This window comes from Euprymna scolopes, chromosome 22 (assembly GCF_053919585.1).
Source record: "Euprymna scolopes isolate OS-2025 chromosome 22, ASM5391958v1, whole genome shotgun sequence".
NCBI lineage: Eukaryota > Metazoa > Mollusca > Cephalopoda > Sepiida > Sepiolidae > Euprymna > Euprymna scolopes.
The window spans coordinates 93,373,382-93,395,150 of record NC_136503.1 but is presented as its reverse complement, the minus strand read 5'-3'; the positions used below and the strand labels follow the sequence as shown (position 1 = coordinate 93,395,150).

General features: G+C 19.9%; 1 protein-coding gene across 1 annotated transcript in view; it reads right to left on the bottom strand.

The window, feature by feature from the left end:
• Positions 1–628: 628 nt before the first annotated feature.
• LOC145243548 (uncharacterized) overlaps positions 629–21,769 on the bottom strand; it is a 115,106-nt gene continuing 93,965 nt past the window's right edge. Inside the window, exon 2 of the mRNA XM_080106526.1 lies at positions 629–1,098. Within this exon, the coding sequence (XP_079962652.1) occupies positions 739–1,098 (360 nt within the window). The 3' untranslated portion in view covers positions 629–738. The remainder of the gene's footprint in view (positions 1,099–21,769) is intronic.

Below are 21,769 nucleotides of genomic sequence, written 5' to 3'. Positions count from 1 at the left end.
AATAAAGTATATATTTCTCTATAAAGGCATTACTCGCCCATGCATAGAGTATTGTGTACCAATCATTCTCTTGGACAGGGTAGAATGAAAAACTTCTTACCAAATAGCGTCTTGGTAACAATTTGCCTTGTTTTCGAATAAATGCCAAACCGTAAAAGCAAATATAACTTATTATTTAGAGTTATCGGACTTCTGTTCTCATCTTGGGTGTTATTCTCACAGCGTTTCAGCTGATGTAACAACCAACATTCTACGGGTACATCTTGTCGAATTCGGGAATCTGTACGAGCTCGTCGCGTCACGGATACATGTAATAAAGCTCTGAGTAATAAAGTCTCTGGTCAAAACTTGCAGTTGATACTAAGAATAAAATTACGAATTACTTAACACTTCTAATCGATCAAGATTGACCAACCTTGACCGGGTCGAAGTCGTATATAAACAACTCACGTGGCTTAAATGAAGAGTTCCGTTTGAAATCTTGTAAAGATTTCAGAGTTCGACTGAAAGATTACAAAATTCGGCAAGTCCAGGAAGAAGACCGAAGATTACATCGACCGTAACGTCGTGGGAATTCGAAATGAGAACAATAGTCCAAATAGTCCAAAAAAGACACATTCTTAAAAAATTTCGAACCAAATAAAAGTACTTTTACTAAAATAAAATTATTTTTTAAAATCGTTTTTTTTCCTAAGTTTTCAAAAGTTCATTTTGTCCCGAACAAATGCCCGATTCCGATCAGACGCACAGTTCAAATGAGATTCTCACCCTGGGTTTCTTGAGTGGTTCTCTCATATCGATCACATCGATCTTGACGGGTGTTTTCGATATCGGTGCCTCTTTTAAAACTTTGATCAGCTGCAATGAATTGTTCCATTTGATGTGTCGCGTTGTCCATCGAACTCGAAACCATTTACTAGTTTTCAGGATGGACTTGGGTGCAAAACTTCCCGCTCCTTTAGGGGGCGTTTTAAAAACACACACTTGCAATCGTTTCTGTTCGTTGTTGTTCTTCTTGTTGGTGATAAAATGCGACGCGATCCACGTGAGCAACGCTCCCATATGCCAAGTACTATCTTCATTGACCGTAATGCCATACTGAAAAAGAATGAGAGAAAGGAAATATTTTCTTTTAATTTATTATCCTTTTTCACATTACCAAATATTTGTTACTAGTGTAAATTTTTTATCTGTCTGCTTCAGTAGTGGACCTGCATGTACACACAAGATGTTTTATAAAATATGAATATTAAATTGGAATGTAAAACTTCATGGAAATCTTTTTTTAACTGCCAGATATCCAAAATTCTATATTCAAAATATTAGTATGTTTCACCGGATGCTGGCTTGCCAGGCTAAGAACAGGCTCAGGATACTGTGGAATGTTCGGTAAAAAAAAAAAAAAAAATTGCTGTTAACTGCGGAAAACTCTTTAGATAACCTCTCCTTATTCGATATGAAACAGATGACCGGTAAAACAAAATAACGTTTTCAACATTAATTTTTTCATTTTATTTTTCAAACATTTCATTGAATATATCTATTTATAAGATAACTTTTACTGCTTGATAAAACTATCAAATTTAATTTTTCGTTCGATAATTTACATTATTACGAGTGTTCTGCCTATAGTAGAATAATAATTCATCTCCCTTAGCCTTTATTTCTAAGACTTCCGCAGGATCGTCACGAACGATGTTCCAGTGACCGTTCTTATATACATCGTAGCTGTTTACTTCGCAACCACATGAGGCCGTTTTCAATCTCTCTAAATATTCTGATGTTTGGGCATCGACGGCGAAGAACTTTGCATTTCCTTTATCTAAGAATATAATTAAATCGTATTAGTATTTTTTCTTAACATATCTTAAGAAATATATACTTTATTTACCTATTCCCATAAGTTTTTCTACATTTATAAATCGGTTGCCACCTACAGTAATTTGTATTTTTCAGTTTCTATCGTTATTTTGTCCAGTGCAAATATCTCGTCTGTGATATTATTCTTTGTGCTTTACGTCTTTATTTTTTTGTAATTATGTGCTTGCGAAATTGTTTTTTAATTAAAGTTTTTCACGGCCAACAAAGTTTTTTATTGTTGAAAAGAGTTTATCTAACTAACGAAATTCACACACGTCGCCACGAAACCGAAAGATAGTTGCGATAGACATTTAATTACGATATATATATATATATATATATATATATATATATATATATATATATATATATATATATATATATATATATATATATAAGAAATATGTTGCGGCTTGATTGAAATATTGTTTAACGGATTAAAAGGGTTTTGTAAATTTGTAAAAAATATGAGTTTGTAAAAAAAAATGAGTTTGTATTTAAAAATAAGATTGTAATAAAAAATGAGATTGTAATTAAAATGAGATTGTAATTAAGAAATAAATTTTAATAAAACTGAGATCGTAATGAGTTCGTAAAAAATGAGTTTGTAATTAAAAATAAGTTGGTAATTAAAAATAAAATTGTAATTAAAAATGAGTTTGTAATTAAACATGAGATTGTAATTAAAAATGTATTTGAAATAAAAATGTGATTAGTTTGTAATTAAAAATGAGATTGTAAAAAATAGTTTTCAACTACAAATGAGTAAGTAATAAAAAGAAAAGTTTGTAATTAAAATGAGTTTGTAATTAAAAATGAAATTGTAATTAAAAATGAAATTGTAATTAAAAATGAAATTATAATTACAAATGAAATTCTAATCGAAAATGAGATTGTAATTAAAAATGACATTGTAATTAAAAATGAAATTGTAATTAAAAATGAGATTGTAATAAAAAATGTAACTGTAATTAAAAATGAGATTGTAATTAAAAATGAAATTTTAATTGAAAATGAAATTATAATTGAAAATGAAATTGTAATTGAAAATGAAATTGTAATTAAAAATGAGTCTAATTAAAAATGAGATTGTAATAAAAATTGACATTGTAATTACAAAGGAAATTCTAAGAAATGATGAGATTTTAATAAAAAATAAAATTGTAATTAAAAACGAAAATTTAATTAAATAATAGAGATAGGAATTAAAAATAAAATTTCGATTAAAAATGAGATTCTAACTGAAAATGAGTTGTAATTAAAAATCAGATTTTAATTAAAATTAAGATTGTATGTAAAAATGAGATTGTAATTAAAAATGAGATTTTAATAAAAAATGTAACTGTAATAAAAATGTGATTGTAATTAAAAATGAAATTATAATTACAAATGAAATTCTAATTGAAAATTTAGATTGTAATTAAAAATGAGATTGTAATTAAAAATGAGTTTGCAATTAAAAATGAAATTGTAATTGTAAATGAAATTGTAATTAAAAATGAAATTGGAAATGTAAAATGAAATTTAAATTAAAAATGAGATTCTAATTAAAATGAGATTGTAATAAAAATTGACATTGTGTTTACAAAGTAATGATAAGATTTCAATAAAAAAATTGTAGTTAAAATGAAATTTTAATTAAAAATGACATTTTAATTAAAAACGGATTTTAGGGGGAAATGAGTTTGTAATTAAAAATGAAATTCTAATAAAATTAATTGTAATTACACATAAAACTTTAATTAAAATGATATTGTATTAAAAATGAGATTGTAATAAAAAATGAAATTGTAATATAAAATGAAATTGTAATTAAAAATGATATTATAATAAAAAATGAGATTCTAATTAAAAATTAAATTTAAATTAAAAATAGGATTGCAATTGAAAATGAGATTTTAATTAAAAATGAGTTTGTAATAAAAATGGTTTGTAATTAAAAATGAGATTGTAATAAAAGATTATTAAAATTAGATTGTAATTAAAAATAAGTCTGTCATTAAAAATGAGATTGTAATTAAAAATGAGTTGCAAATTAAAAATGAGTTTGAAATTAAAATGGAGATTGTAATCAAAATGAGTTTATTAATAAAAATTTAGATTGTATTTAAAATTGAGATTGTAATTAAAATTGAGATTGTAATTAAAATTGAGATTGTAATTAAAAATAAGTCTGTCATTAAAAGTGAGATTGTAATTAAAAATGAGTTGCAAATTAAAAATGAGATTGTAATTAAAATTGAGATTGTAATTAAAAATAACTTTAAAATACAAAATCGAGTTTGTAATTAAAAATGAGATAGGAATTTAAAATAAAATTTCGATAAAAATGGGATGCTAACTGAAAATGAAGTTGTAATTAAAATCACATTCTAATTGAAAATGAAGTAGTAATAAAAAATAATATTGTAATTTCGAATGTAATTAAAAATGACATTGTAATTAAAATTGAAATTGTATTTAAAAATGAAATTGTAATTAAAAATTAGATTGTAATAAAATATGTAACTGTAATTAAAAATGAGATTGTAATTAAAAATGAGTTTAAAATTTATAATGAGTTTGTAATTAAAAATGAAATTATAATTACAAATGAAATTCTAATTGAAAATTTAGATTGTAATTAAAAATGAAATTGTTATTAAAAATGAAATTGTAATTGAAAATGAAATTTTAATTGGAAATGAATATATAATTAAAAATGAGATACTAATTAAAAGTAAGATTGTAATAAAAATTGACATTGTAATTATAAAGGAAAATGTAAGTAATAATACGATTTTAATAAAAAATAAAATTGTAATTAAAAATGAAATTTTATTTAAAAATTAAAGTTTAATTAAAAAAAGATTTTAATCGAAAATGAGATTGTTAAAAATATCATTCTAATTGAAAATGAGTTTGTAATAAAAAATAGATTGTAATTAAAAATGAGTTGAAAATTTAAAATGAGTTTGTAATTAAAATGGAGATTGTAATCAGAATGAGATTGTAATTAAAATCAAATTGTAATTAAAAATAAGTTTGTAATTAAAAATGAGATTTTAATTAAAAATTATTAAAAATTCAAAATGAATTTGTAATTAAAATGTAGATTGTAATCAAAATGAGTTGCAAATTAAAAATGAGATTGTAATTAAAATTGAGATTGTAATTAAAAATAACTTTAACATACAAAATCGAGTTTGTAATTAAAAATGAGATAAAATTCCGATTAAAAATGAGATCTAACTGATAATGAAGTTGTAATTAAACATCAGATTCTAATTGAAAATAAAATAGTAATAAAAAATAATATTGTAATTTCGAATGTAATTAAAAATGAGATTGTAATTAAAATTGAAATTGTATTTAAAAATGAGATTGTAATAAAAAGTGTAACTGTAATTAAAAATGAGATTGTAATTAAAAATGAAATTGTAATTAAAAATGAGATTGTAATTTAAAAAGTAGATTGTAATAAAAAAATGAGTTTGTAATTAAAAATGAGATTGTAATTAAAAATGAGATTGTAACAAAAAATGAAATTGTAATTAAAAATGAAATTTTAATTAAAAATGAAATTGTAATTAAAAATGAGATTGTAATAAAAAATGTAACTGTAATTAAAAATTAGATTGTTAGTAAAAATGAAATTTTAATTAAAAATGAGATTGTAATTAAAAATTAAATTGTAATTAAAAATGAAATTGTAATTAAAAATGAGATTGTAATAAAAAATGAAATTGTTATTAAAAATGAGATTGTAATTAAAAATGAAATTGTAATTAAAAATTAAATTGTAATAAAAAATGAGATTGTAATTAAAAATGAAATTGTAATTAAAAATGAGATTGTAATTAAAAATGCAATTGTTATTAAAAATGAGATTGTAATTAAAAATGAGATTGTCATTAAAAATGAGATTGTAATTAAAAATGATATTGTAATAAAAATGTAACTGTAATTAAAAATGAAATTGTAATTAAAAATGAAATTGTAATTAAAAATGAGATTGTAATTAAAATTAAAATTGTAATTAAAAATGAGATTGTAATAAAAAATGAGATTGTAATTAAAAATGAAATTTTAATTAAAAATGAGATTGTAATTAAAAATTTAATTGTAATCAAAAATGAAATTGTAGTTAAAAATGAGATTGTAATTTAATATGAAATTGATGATTAAATTGTAATTACAAATGGAATTGTAATTAAAAGTGGGATTCTAATTGAAGATGAGATTGTCATTAAAAATTAGATTGTAATCAAAATGAGTTTATAATTAAAATGAGATTGTAATAAAAAGTAAGATTGTAATTAGAAATAAGATTGTAATTAAAAATTAGTTTGTAATTTAAAAAAAGATTGGAATTAAAATTGAGTTTGTAATTAGAAATGAGTTTGTAATTAAAATGTGTTTGTAATTTAAAATAAGTTTGTAATTACAACTGTGATTGTGATAAAAAATTATAAACGATTTGTAATTAAAAATGAGTTTGTAATAAAAATTATATTGTAATTAAACACAGTAGTGTTACTTAAAATGATTTTGAAATTAAAAATGAGATTGTAAATGAAATAAAATTGAAATTATGAATGGGATTGCAATTAAAAATGAGTTTGTAATTAAAAAATGAGATTGTAATTAAAAATCAGTTGAACTTTAAAATGACATTGTAAAAAAACTTTCTAACTAAAGATGTATTAAAAATAAAAAAGTTTGTAAGTAAAATGAGATTGTAATAAAAAATGAGTTTGTAATTAAATATAAATTTAAATGAAAAATTGAGTTTTTAATAGAAAATAAAATTTTAATTCAAAATAAGATTCTAACTTAAAATGAAGTTGAATTAAAAATAAGATTTTAATCAAAGATTAAATTTTATAATGAGATTGTAATCGAAAAAAAATTGTAATAAAATTAAATTGTAATTAAAAATTAGATTATAATAGAAAATAAGATCGTAATCAAAAATCACATTTTAATTAAAATAACATTGTAATTAAAATAACATTGTAATTAAAAATGAGATTTTAACTACAAATGAAATTGTACTTAAAAATGATTGTAATTTAAAATTAAATTCTAATTAAAAAATTAATTTTAATTAAAAGTGAGATTTAACTGGAAATTAGATTCAAATAAAAATGAGATTGTAATTAAATAGGAAATTGTAATTAAAAATAATGAAAATCTAAGTGAAAATGAGATTTTAATTAAAAATTAAATTGTAATTAAACATGATATTTTAGTTAAAAATAAGATTGAAATTAAAAATGAGGCTGTAATTGAAAATCAGTTGTCAATTAACAATAAAATTTTACTTAAGAATTGTATTCTAATTGAAACTGTGGTTGTAATTAAAAATGTGTATGTAATTAAAATCAAATTCTAATTCAAAATAATATTGTAATGCAAAATAAAATTCTAATTAAATATGAGATTGTAATTAAAAATGAAAGTGTAATTACATATATGATTACAATTAAAAATTAAATTGTAATTAAAAATTAGTTTGTAAAAAATGAGATTTTTATTAAAATGATATTGTAATAAAGTAAGATTGTAATTAAAAATGAGTTTTTAATTTTAAAAAGTTTGTAATGAAAATGGGGTTTTAATTTAAAATAAGTTTGTAATTAAAATTGTTTGAAAGTTACAACGAGTTTGTAATTAAAATGATTTTGAAATTAAAAATGTGATTGTAATTGAAATGAAATTGAAATTATAAATGAGATTGTAATTAAAAATGAGTTTGTAATTAAAAATAAGATTGTAATTAAAAATGACATTGTAATTGAAATGGGGAATTTTTATAAACAATGAGATTGTAATTGAATATGAGATAGTTATCAAAAATAACATTGTAATTACAAATGAAATTGTTATTAAAATGAGTTTGTAATTTACAATAAAATTGTAATAAAAATTAGATTGAAATAAAAATTAGATTGTAATAAAAATGAGTTTGTAATCAAGATTGAGTTTGTAATTAAACATGAGGTTGTAATAAAATTAAAAATAGGATTCTAATCGATAATGAGATTGTAATTAAAAATTAAATTGTAATTAAAAATGAGTTTGTAATTAAAAATGAATATGTAATTAAAGATATATTTGTAATTAAATATAAGATTGCAATAAAAAATTGAGTTTGTAATTTAAAATAAATTTGGAATTAAAAATGAAATTGAAATAAGAAAAATGAGTTTCAAAGTAAAAATTAGTTTGTGATTAAAAATGAGTTTGTTATTAAAAATATGATTGCAATTAAAAATGTTTTTAAAATTAAAAATGAGTTTCTAATTAAAAACGAGATTTTAATTAAAAATGTTTAATTAGAAAAGGAGATTTTAATTGACAATGAGATTGTAATTACCAATGAGATTGTAGTTTAAAATGAAAATGTAATTGAAAATGAGATTATTATTAAAAATGAGATGTTAATTACAAATGCGTTTGTCATAAAAAATGGTGTAATAAAAAATGAGATTAAAATCAAAAATGAGATTGTAATTAAAAATGAGTTTGCAATCAAAAATGTGATGGTAATTTAAAATGAGATTGTACTTAAAAATCAGATTGTAATTTAAAAAGAGATAGTACTTAAAATGATATAGTAATTAAAAATGAGATTGTAATACAAATGGAGATGGGAATCCAAATGAGTTTATAATTAAAAATCATTTTAATTGCAAACTCATTTTCAATTACAATAGCATTTTAATTACAATTTAATTTTTTTACATTTAAATATAAACATAAGTTTCTAATTAAAAATAAATTGTACTTAAAAACGATTTAAAAATTAAGTTTAAATTAAAAATTAGTATGCTATTACAAATAAAATTGCAATTAAAGATGAGATTGTAATATAAAATGTGATTGTAATAAAAATGAGATTGTAATTTAAAATGGGATTGTAATAAAAATTAAAATTATAATTTAAAATAATATTGCAATGAAAAATGAGTTTGTAATTAAACATGAGATTATAATTGCATATGAGTTTGTAATTAACAACGATATTGTAATTAACATGAGATTGTAGTAATAATGAGACTGTAATTTAAAATGAAATCGTAATTAATATCATTTTGTAATTTAAAATGAAATTGTAATTTACAATAAAATTGTAATTAAAATATGGTTGTGATTGAAAAGTAGTTTGTAATTAAAAATGAAACCGTAATTAACAATTAGATTAAATAAAAAAGAGATTTAATAAAACATAAGTTTGTAATTAAGATTCGGTTGTAATTAAAAATTAGAATGAAATTTGCAATTAAAAATGAAATTTAAATTATAAATGAGATTTTAATTTAAAATAAGTCTACAATAAAAAGAAATTGTAATTAAAAATGAAATTTTAATGTAAATGAATTCGTAATTGATAATGTAATTTTAATAAAAAAGAGTTCGTAATTAAAAATGTAATTGTAGTTAAAAATTTGTTTCTTATTACAGACGAATTGTAATTAAAAATTAAAGTGTAATTAAAAATGATTTTGTAATTAAAAATTAGATTGTAATTTAAAATTAGTTTGTAACAAAAATGATTTTGTAGTTAAAAATTAAATTGAAATTAAAAATTAGATGGTAATTAAAAATGAAATTGTTATTAAAATTGAGATTATAAGTAAAAATATTATTGTAATAAAATTAGATTGTAATTAAAAATGAGTTTGTAATTTAAAAAAAATTTGTAATTAAAAATTAGTTTGTAATTAAATATAAGATTGTGATGAAAAATGAGTTTGTAATTAAAAGAGGTTTAAAAGGCTTTTAAGTTAAAATGATATTGTAAAAAAATGAGCTTCAAAGTGAAATTGAAAATAAAAAATGAGTTTGTAATTAAAAATGAGATTGTAATTAAAAATGGTTTGTAATAAAAATGAGATTGTAATTAAAAATGAGATTGTAAATAAATAAGAGTTTTTAATCAAAAATCAAAATGTAAAAAAATAAGATTGTGAGTTAAAATGAAATTGTAATTAAGAATGAGTTTTAATTAAAAATTGAGTGTTTAATTAAAAATGAGTTTGTAATTAAATTGTGATTGTAATTAAAAATGAGGTTGTAATAGAAATTAGATTGTATTTAAAAATTGTAATTAAAAAGACGTTTGTAATTAAAAATTAGTTTTTAATAAAAAATGTGTTTTTAATTAAACATGCGTCTGCAATTAAAAATGAGATTTAATTAAAAATGAGTTCGTAGAAAAATTAAAAATGAGATTGTAATTAAAAATGAGTTTGTAATAAAAAATGAGTTTGTAATTAAAAATGGGATTGTAATTTAAAATGAAATAGGATTTTTATAAGATTTTAATTAAAAATGAGTTTGTAATTGAAAAAAGTTTGTAATTAAAAATGAGATTGTAATAAAAATGAAATTGTAATTAAAATTGAGTGTGTAATTTGAAACGAGTTTATAATAAAAAATTAATAATAAAAAATAATAATAATAAAAGTTAATTAAAAAATGAGCTTGAAATTAAAAATGAGATTTTAATTTAAAATGTGTTTGTAATTTAAAGTAAGTTTGTAATTAAAAATGAGATTTTGTATTACAATCTCATTTTTATTTTAATCTCATTTTTAATTACAATTAAACTTTTGATTACAAACTCATTTTTAATAAAAACTGACATTAATTTAAATTACAAAATTATTTTTATTAGAATCTCATTTTTATAACAAACTCATTTTAATTACTATCCAATTTTAATCATTAACTGATTTTTAATACAATTTCATGTTTTATTACAATTTAGTTTTAATTAACATCCCATTTTGAATTACAATCTAATTTTTAATTACAACCTCATTTTATATTACAAACTAATTTTTAATTACAAACTGATTTTTATTACAATCTCATTTTAATTACAATTTCATTTTTAAATATAATCTTCTCTTTAATTATAAACTCATTTGTAATTAAAACTCATTTGTAATATAAACTCATTTTTAATTAAAACTCATTTTAATTAAAACTCATTTTTAATGACAATCACATTTTTAATTACAATCTCATTTTTAATGACAATCTCATTTTTAATTACAATCTCATTTTTAATTACAATCTCATTTTTAATGACAATCTCATTTTTAATTACAATCTCATTTTTAATTACAATCTCATTTTTAATGACAATCTCATTTTTAATTACAATCTAATGTTTACTTACAATCAAATTTTAATTGTAATTTTATTTTAAATTACAGTTCCATTTTTATTACAAACTAATTTTTAATTTCAAATGCATTTGTTAATATCTCATTTTTAATTACCCACTCATTTTTATTGCAATTTTATTTTTAATTACAAACTCATTTTTAATTACAAACTTTTCTTTTTGCAATTTTATGTTTTATTACAATCTCATTTTTATTACCAACTCATTTTTAAATGAAACTCATTTTTAATTAAAAATGAAATTGTTATAAAAAACGAGTTTTTAATGAATATAAAATGAAATTTTAATTAGAAATGAGATTGTAATATAAAATGAGTTTGTAATTAAAAAATGATTAGGTAATTAAAAATTTAATTGTAAGTAAAAATGAAATTGTAATTAATAATTAAATTGTATTTAAAATGAGTTTTTAATTGAAAATACGATTGTAATTAAAAATTAATTTGTAATTAAAAATTAAATTATAATTTACAATGAGTTTGTTATGAAAAATTAGATTATAATTAATAATTAAATTATAATTAAAAATGAAATTGCAATTAAAATGAGTTTGTAATAAAAAAATGAAATTGTAATTTAAAATTAGTTTGTAACTAAATATGAGTTTTCTAATTAAAAATTGAATTGGAATTAAAAATAGATTTATTTAAAAATGAAATTGGAATTAAGAAGTATATTGTAATTAAAAATTAAATTTCAATTACAAAGGAGTTTGAAATTTTAAATGAAATTAAAAATGAGTAGTAATAAAAAAATGAAATTGTAATTAAAAATGAAATTTTAATAAAAGATGAGTTTGTAATTAAAAATTAAATTGTAATTAAAAATTAAATTGTAATAAAAAAGGTTTTATAATTAAAAATGCAATTTTAAGTAAAATGAGATTGTAATTAAAAATGAAGTTGTTATTTAAATATGAAATTTTTAATTTAAAATGTAATTGAAGTAAAACATTAGTTTGTAACTAAAAATGAAATTGTAATTAAAAGTAAAATATTAATTAAAAATGAAAGTGTAATTAAAAATGTGATTGTAATTAGAAATGAGATTGTAATTTAAAATGAATTTGTAATTAAAAAATAACTAGGTAATTAAAAATTAAATTGTAAGCACATTCTATATTGTAATTCAAATGAAATTGTATTTAAAAATGAGTTTGTAATTAAAAATGAAATTATAATTTACAATAAGTCTGTAATTAAAAATGATATTATAATTAAAAATGAGTTTTTTATTAAAAATGAAATTGTAATTAAAAATGTAAATTGTACTTGAAAATGAGATATTAATTCAATATACTTTTCGTTACGTGTGTAATTTTACATGTAATTGTAAAATCTGTGAATACTTTGCCTAATTTTTGTTATTCAACATTTAAATATGTTTGTAATAAAATATTTTTTCTAAACGTTTGTAATTGAAAATGAAATTGTAATAAAATATGTGTCATTTTCTAAACTTTTGTACTTTAAAATTAGCTATTAATGAAATATGTATACTTTTTCTAGCGTCTGTCATTAAAAATGAAATTGTAATTAAAAATTAGATAGTAATCAAATATGTGTACTTTTCTTAAATTTGTAATTAACATTGAGATTGTAATAACGTTTGTAAAAGAATATGAGATGGTCATTTTCTAAATGTTTGCAATTGGAAATTTGCATACAAACTTTGATTGCTACACATTTGTATTTTTCGGACGTTTATTATACAAAATAAGATAGTAAAAATATTAGTATAGTTTATCTAACGTTTGTAATAAAAAAATGAGATTGAGAAACATGTGCATATTTTTCGAACGAATTATAATGCTGAATTTAATTGCAAAAAGATGTGTTGTTTTTTAACTTTTGTAATACAACATTATGTGGTAAAAAATTGTATTGTTTTTATACGTATTGCAAATTTTAATTTTTAAGATATGTATAGTTTTACTACCTTATGTATTTCGTAATGGTAATACATATGTCATATAAAAACACGATACAAAAAAATCTAAAAACACATGTATAGTTTTTCTAAAGCATGTAATATGGAATTAGATTTTCAAAACATATGTATAGTTTTTAAAACGTTTGTAATACAAAATTGGATTGTGAGAACATATACATAGTTTTCCCTCGTTTGTTATACAAAATAAGATTGTAAAAACACATTTCTTGTTTTTCTTACGTTTGTAAGATAAGATTAGATTGTACTAACTTATGTAGAGTTTCTCTAACGTTGCATAACAATGAAAAGTATGTAAAATAATGCATGTATGTATATAATCATAAAATCATATATATATAATCATAAAACTCAAATGGCCTTATAACGAGTGTTGTAACCCAACATCAGGTTTACGATTTCCGGTTGTGCATGCGTACATAAACAAATAATCAACGCGACAATAAAACATATTGTTGTACTGTGTGCGTTTTCAGCGTCCCAATTGTTTTTTTTCGCGTTTAAATTATCAAAATAAACAATTGTTAATACTTTCTGCGTTTTTTTACATCATTAATTTCTGTATTACGTTTAAGCAATTAACAAATAAATCTTCTTTAACCCGGTAGCAGCAATAAGACCATTTTACAACGGCCATTTACCCATCGCCTTCACTTTTTTAACTTATTCTCCATTTTTTAATACACCCTTCTTTAAAAACCATTTACACATTTTCTTCTACACTACCAACATAAATAAATAACCCCGAAATATGTTTTTATTTACAAAAATAATCAACGCAACAATAAAACGTATTGTTTTACTGCATACGTTTTCAGTGGCCCAATTGTTTTCTTTTTTTTTTCGCATTTAAATTAAAAGATATATCAAAATTTGAATTTAACTTTCAGTATTATGGGATCTGTTCAGTGTACATTTTCCTATAAGTATGGCAAACCACTTTTAATTCAATGGCTGTAAGTTTTTTTTTAAATAAACAATTATAAAAAGAACGACTCATAGAAATCTATCTATATTCTTTTTTCATTTTAATATACTTTTATAGAAATGTGTCTGTTATGTCACAAAAACTATTTTCTTTACGTCACAAGTGTCACGCTCATACATTAATTCCATAGCTAATATAATGTACGGTTAGTCTAGTGTGTACATATATATATATATATATATATATATATATATATATATATATATATATATATATATATATATATATATATATATTTCTTTTTTTTTATCTATTTTCACCCCAAACAAGGCATAGTACCACTTTGAAGAAGGGGTTACTATCGGGGATATAAGTTGCAGGAGCAATACAGTTCGGAATGCAGAATCCCGGAAGGAAGTTCAAAGTCTAGCAGTTTTGGAGAAGAAACTATGTGAGTAAAAGACTTTCTTACACCTGTGAAGGGGTTTTATTAATTTATATGTTCTATTTTATTTTTATCCATTTATATATTTTATTTTTATTTTTATCCATTTATATATTTTATTTTTATACATTTATATATTTTATTTTTATTTTTATACATTCATATATTTGTTTTAATTTTTATCAATTTATATATTTTATTTTTATTTTTATCCCTTTATATATTTTATTTTTTATTTTTATACATTTATATATTTTATTTTTATTTTTATCCATTTATATATTTGTTTTTATTTTTATATATTTATATATATCCGTTTTTTTTTGTTTTAGCTGTTTTATGTATTTTATTTTATTTTTATTGATTTATATATTTTATTTTATTCATTTATATATATTATTTTTATTTTTACCAATTTATGTATTTTATTTCATGTTTTTATCCATTTAATATTTAATTATTATTTTTATATATTTATAGTTGTATAACTATAAAATAGATAAAAATATTAAAAAATACATAAATCGATAAAAAATGTAAAATACATATATTGATGAAAATAAAAAATATAAATAAAAATTAACTATAAAATTGATAAACTTATAAAATTAAATGGATAAAAGAAAATATATAAATGGACAAAAATAATAATAAAATACATAAACGGGTAAAACAAAATATATATATAAATATATAAAAATAAACGTAAAATAAATAAATGGATAACCTTAAATAGATAAATGGATAAAAATAATATATATATATATATATATATATATATATAAATGGATGAAAATAAAAATAATTAACATAAATGGATAAAAAATACATAAATGTATAGAAATAAAATAAATAAATTGATAAAAACAAATATAAAACTAGAATATATAAATGGATAAATAAAAATAAAATATATAAGTAAATAAAAATAAAAATATAATATAAAAATGGATAACCATACAAATAAAAGTAAAATATATAAATTGATGAAAATAAAAATAAAATATATAAATGGATAAAAATAGAAATAAAATATATAAACGGATAAAAATAGAAATAAAATATATACGGATAAAAATAAACATAATGGACATAAATAGATAAAAATAAAAATGAAATACATGAATAAAAATATATAAATGGACAAAAAATAATATATATAAATGGATAAAAATAAAAATAAATGGATAAAAATAAAATGTATAAACGGATAAAAATCAAAAATAAATATATAAATGGATAAAAATAAATATAAAATGGATAAATTGATGAAATAAAAATAAAATTATATAAATGGATAAAATTAAAAATACATGACTAAAAATAAAATTTATAAATGAAAAAATATATAACATATGAATGGATAAAAATAAAAAATATAAATAGACAAAATGAAAAATAAAATATATAAATTGATAAAAATAAAAATAAAATATATAAATTGATAAAAATAAAAATAAAATATATAAACGGTTAAAAATAAAAAAAATATATATAAATGGATAGAAATAAATATGAAATGTATAAATGGATAAAATTAAAAATAAAATCTATAAATTGATAAAATTAAAAATACATGAATAAAAGTAAAAATATAATATATAAATAAAAAATATAGAATATATGAATTGATAACAACAAAAATATATAAATAGACAAAATGAAAAATAAAATATATAAATGGATAAAAACAAAAATAAAATATATAAATGTATAAAAATAAAAACAAAATATATAAATGAATAAAAATAAAAATAAACAATATATGTGGATAAAATAAAAATAAAATATATAAATGGATAAAATAAAAATAAAATATATAAAGTGATAAAAATAAAAATAAATAGATAAAAATAAAAATGAAATATATAAACGGATCAAAAAAATAAAATGGATGAATGGAAAAAATAAAAATATAAAAATGGATAAATTAAAAAAAAAATATATAAATGGATAAAATACATGAATAAAAATAAAAATAAAATACATAAATAAAGAAATTACAAAATATAATATACTAATGGATAAAAATTTCAAAAAATATATAAATGGACAAAAACAAAAATAAAATATATAAGGGGATCAAAATATAAACAAATTATATAAATGGATAGAAATAAAAATATATATAAATGGAAAAAGGTAAAAATAAAACATATAAATGAATAAAAATATAAATAAAATACTAAATGGATAAACAAAAATAAAATATATAAATGGATAAAAATAAAAATAAAATATATAATGGAAAAATAAAATTAAAAATATATATATAAATGAATAAAAATAAAAATAAAATATATAAATGGATGAAAATAAAAATACAATGTATAAACCGATAAAAATAAAAATAAATATATAAATCGACAAAATAAAAAATAAAATATTTAAGTTGATAAAACTAAAATACATAAATGGATAAAAATTAAAATTAACTATAAAACTATATTTATATGTTTTATTTTTATCCATTTATATATTTAAATTTTATTTTTAACTGTTTATATATATATATATATATATATATATATACATATTGCATCCCTTTATATATTTTATGATATGTTTATCTACTTATATATTTTATTTTTGATTTTGATTTTTATCCATTTATATATTTTATTTGTATGTTTATTCATTTATATATTTTATTTGTATTTTTATTCACTAATGTACTTTATCTTTAAGTTTATCCATTTATACATTTGATTTTTTTTCAATTTATATATTTTATTTTTATTTTTAGATTTATCCATTTATATATTATATTTTATTTTTATCTATTTATATATTTTATATTTTTATCGATTTATGTATTTTATTTTTCTGTTTATATATTCATATATTTTATTTGTATTTTTCATCCAGTTATATATTTCATTTTTATTCATTTATGTACTTTATATTTGTTATCCATTTATATATATATATATATATATATATATATATATATATTTATATATATATATATATATATTGTCAATTTATATATTTTATTTTTATTTTTATTTGTATCCATTTATATATTTTATTTTATGTTTATCCATTTGGTATGTAATTTATATTTTCATTCATTTATATATTTTATTTTATATATATATATATTGTTTTTATTTTTGTCCATTTATATATATTTTACATTTTTATCTAGTCATACATTATGTTTTTATTGTTTTTCATTGATATATTTTATTTTTATTCTTATTCATGTATTTCTAATTTTATCCATTTATATATATTATTTTTATTTTTATCCATTTATATTTTTTATTTTTGTTTTTATCAGTTTATGTATTTTCAATTTATTTTTTATTTTTTATTTTTATCCATTTATATATTTATTCTTATTTTATCCATATATATATATTTTTTATCCATTTATGTATATTATTTTATTTTTATACATTTCTATATTGTATTTATTTTTCATCCATTTATATATATTATTTTTATGTTTATCCATTTATATATTTCATTTTGCATCCATTTATGTATTTTAGTTTATATTTTTATCCATTTTATATTTAATTTTTATTTTCATCCATTTATATATTTTATTTTTATCAACTTATACATTTGTTTTTGTTATTTTTATCGATTTATATATTTTATTTTCATTTTCATCCATTTATATACTGTATTTTTATTTTTATCCATTAATTTATTTTATTTTTATTCATTTATATATTTTATTTTTATTTTTATTTTTATCCATTTATGTACTGTATGTTTATTTTAACCATTTATATATTTTTATTTTTATCCGTTTATATATTTTATTTTTATTTTTATACATTTATTTATTTTATTTTTATTTTTCTACATTTATGTATTTTAGTTTTATATATTTATGTATATTATTTTTATTGTCATCGCTTTATATATTTTATTTTTATTTTTATACATTTATGTGTTTTATGTTTATTTTCATCCATTTATATATTTTGTTTTTGTTTTTATCCATGTATTTATTTTATTTTTATCTATTTATACTTTTTATAAATCAATTTATATATTTTATTTTTGTTTTATTTTTTATCCATTTATATATTTTATTTTTATGAATTTATATATTTCATTTTTGTTTTCATACATGTATATAATTTTGAAAATGTTTATTTTATATATTTATATATTTTATTTTTATTTTTATCAATTTATATATTTTTACGACTCGGCTATCTCCACTGGGAAAGTGTAGAGAAAGGATTGCAACACTTATAAAAAAAAACAATTTTTCTCCGGGATAAAAAATAAATAAATACGGGAAGGGATTATCTAAATTCTTCAGAGGCAACGGTAAAACACAAGACAGAAAAACGCAACCGAAATAACAAACAAAAGGCTGATGGTAAATATGAAGAAAGTTTATTTATAACAAAAATGCAATTGTTTTGATAGTTTAAATTGTAATGCGTGAAAGAAAAATAAATTGCCTTTATCGAGAGAGAATGTTCAAGTTAAATATATGCCAGACCCAAATACGACATTTTCGTACTGGTCATTGTCGTCTGCTCAGTTCAAAACAAAAAGAGTAAGGGAGAGAGAGAGAGAGAGAGAGAGAGAGAGAGAGAGAGAGAAATAGAGAGAGATTTTGTTTCACTCTCTATCTTAGTGTCTTTACTTCTTTCTTCTTCTTATCCGATTTCCTTCCGAAAAACTGGCTCCAAAATAGCTTAAGTAGACGCCTTTGAATCATCAAAGCCTTTTATTTTATTTAATTATAAGTAGTAAGAATAAAAAAGCACAAAAATGTGATCAATAAATCAAAAGCAGTTGGCAAAAATGTTCACTTTATAACAAAAACAACAATCGAAAACTTTTTGAAATTATTTCTCCAAATGAAACAAGAAAATCCCATTGAACAAACCACAAACAACGACCAGTTAAGAGGGAAAGAAAAATCAGGGATGGGGTGGGGGGTCAATAAAGAAGACTAGCAGCAGTATTTAATCGAAACTCTTTAAATTTCCAAGAGTATAAAAATATTACAGAGAAAAAAATTCACATTATTTTATAAACATTTTATGCATCACAGAACAAAAAGGCTCAATGAATATATATGAACTAGCAGGGATACCCGGCGTTGCCCGAGTTGAATTTGGACCCACCTGATATAGAGCACTTTTTGATTTCAAAATTCCACTTTCATCTCGGACAATGCCGAGTATATTTTCTTGTATATTTAGCATTCACGTTTGTTTGTAAGTGTTTCAATGCCACAAATAGGACCTTTTTTTTTAGTATATGGAATTACCACCCGTTAGTTCACCAAAAGTATAATGCAAAAACAATATGGACCATCATGTCTGGGGGTGTAATAAACATTTTTAAATATTTTTTCGGGTGGAGGGGGGGTAAACTCAAGTGATGAAAAATACTTGTAAAAGTAATGATAACGAATGTATAGATTTAAAGATTTAAAATTAAAAAATAATTAAAACCACGTAAAAATTATTTTTGTTTCAAATATGAATCTGGGAAGAAGAGGAGTTCGCAAGCACATTTGTCAAAAAGAAAGTTGTATTCAAAGTGCCACATTTCGTCACAGTACTGTAATTTGTTTTTGTTTCCTGTTTGTTTGTTTTTTGTTTGTTTTGTTTTTTATCTTGAATTTAAAAAAACTTGGGGCAGGCTAATAAACTTTTTGGGAGTCGGGGCTGATGAAATAAGCGGTTCCGTAAAATTAAATATCGACCATGAGAAGGTGTAATAAAAAATTTTCGATTTTTTTCAGGGTGGTTAAGCTTGATTGAAAATATTTATGTTTGTCTAAATTAAAATGATGATAAATTCATTGATTTCAAATAGTAAAAACACTTAAAACTTTCAAAACCAAATTGTCAATCCAAGATCTAGTGAGAGAGAGAGAGAGAGAGAGATGGGGGGAGAGAGAAAGAGAGAGAGTTACCTGTTTAACTTTTTATAAACTCGATCACGAGCTGGATTCTGAATTAATTATTAAATTAATAATAAATTACTCCAATTTATATATTTTCTGTTTTCTATTTTAAATATAATATGGGAATCGACTTTATTATTTAGAAACTAATTTTTAATATGAAAAATTTGTTTTCTTAACTATTCTACACGTTCAAATAACAATTTAATAAACAAAAGAAAAACATTATTTAACTTATCTAAAAACTAGCATGTTTCATAAACTTTAGAAATATTAAACAGATAACAAATACGAAAGTGTAATCGCTTAAAAAAGTTGCAAATTTTTAAGATGTTGCAGTAGAGCCTCCTTATTATTAAAATGCTTCGATTATTTTTTTAAAACAAGAACACACATTTGATGATTTTAGAAAAATCTCTCCCGCCAAATATTATCAACTAAATGAACCATGATTGAGTGAAGGGGGTGTTTAAATGGTGGAAAATACTCGTGTTTTGGCTAAATAAAAGTGATTATAGATTTAAAACGATAAAAGAACACAAAATATTCAAAACTACGCAGTAATCCTTCGAATTTATCGTTATTTTATTGGTTTTGTTTCAAATTAAACTAGGGTGGGGGACAAACACTTAAACATTTGCAACTTTTGCACTTACGGATCGTGCAAAAAGAATGACGTCATTATTTAAAAATATGGAAGAAGGGCTTTCTTAACTATTCTGTATTTTCACATAGCAATTTAATAAACCAAAGATATGGTAAAAATTAAATTTAACTTGAAAAAATAGTACGATTCGTAAACTGCAGAAGTATGAAACAGATAAAAAGACAACAATGTAATCGCTCTAAAAAAAGAAGAAAATCTGCATTTTTTATGGGTAGACTGTCTCTAATCATTCGTGACACACGTTTCCACTACTACTTTAGACACAAACTGCCATGAACTTTGTCTCTTTCAACAAGCCTGTATCAAGTCTCCAATAGAAACTCTTCCTGCGAATAACCCGTTTCCTTTTTCTTACTAATGAAGATGACTAATAAAGCTGCTTTTAAATGTTAGAATGAAATTTCTTGTCACCCATTTCTACAGACCCCTAATTATTTAGATGCTCAAATTATGCTATTAAGAAGGAATCAACGCATATTTGATGATTTAAAAATATCTCCACCCCCTTCAAAAATATCAACTAAATAAATCCACCCATGCAGCGGTTACACACAAAATAGCATTTCTCTTAACAATGGAAGAAGAAAATTGAAAACTTCGATCGATCAAAAAAATACTGTAAGAAACCCACCCAATATATGCTACCGTGACATAGGCTGACATATATTGAGTGAGTTTCTAACAGTATTTTGTATATTTTTTTTGTTTGAACTCATTTTCCCAAACTTAACGTATTCAACAAAGACCTAGCCGCCATGTGTCTTAGTAACTTATCTTGCCTTTGATTACATTTATTTGTTTTTTTGACAACTTTTTCGTATCTATGTGAATAA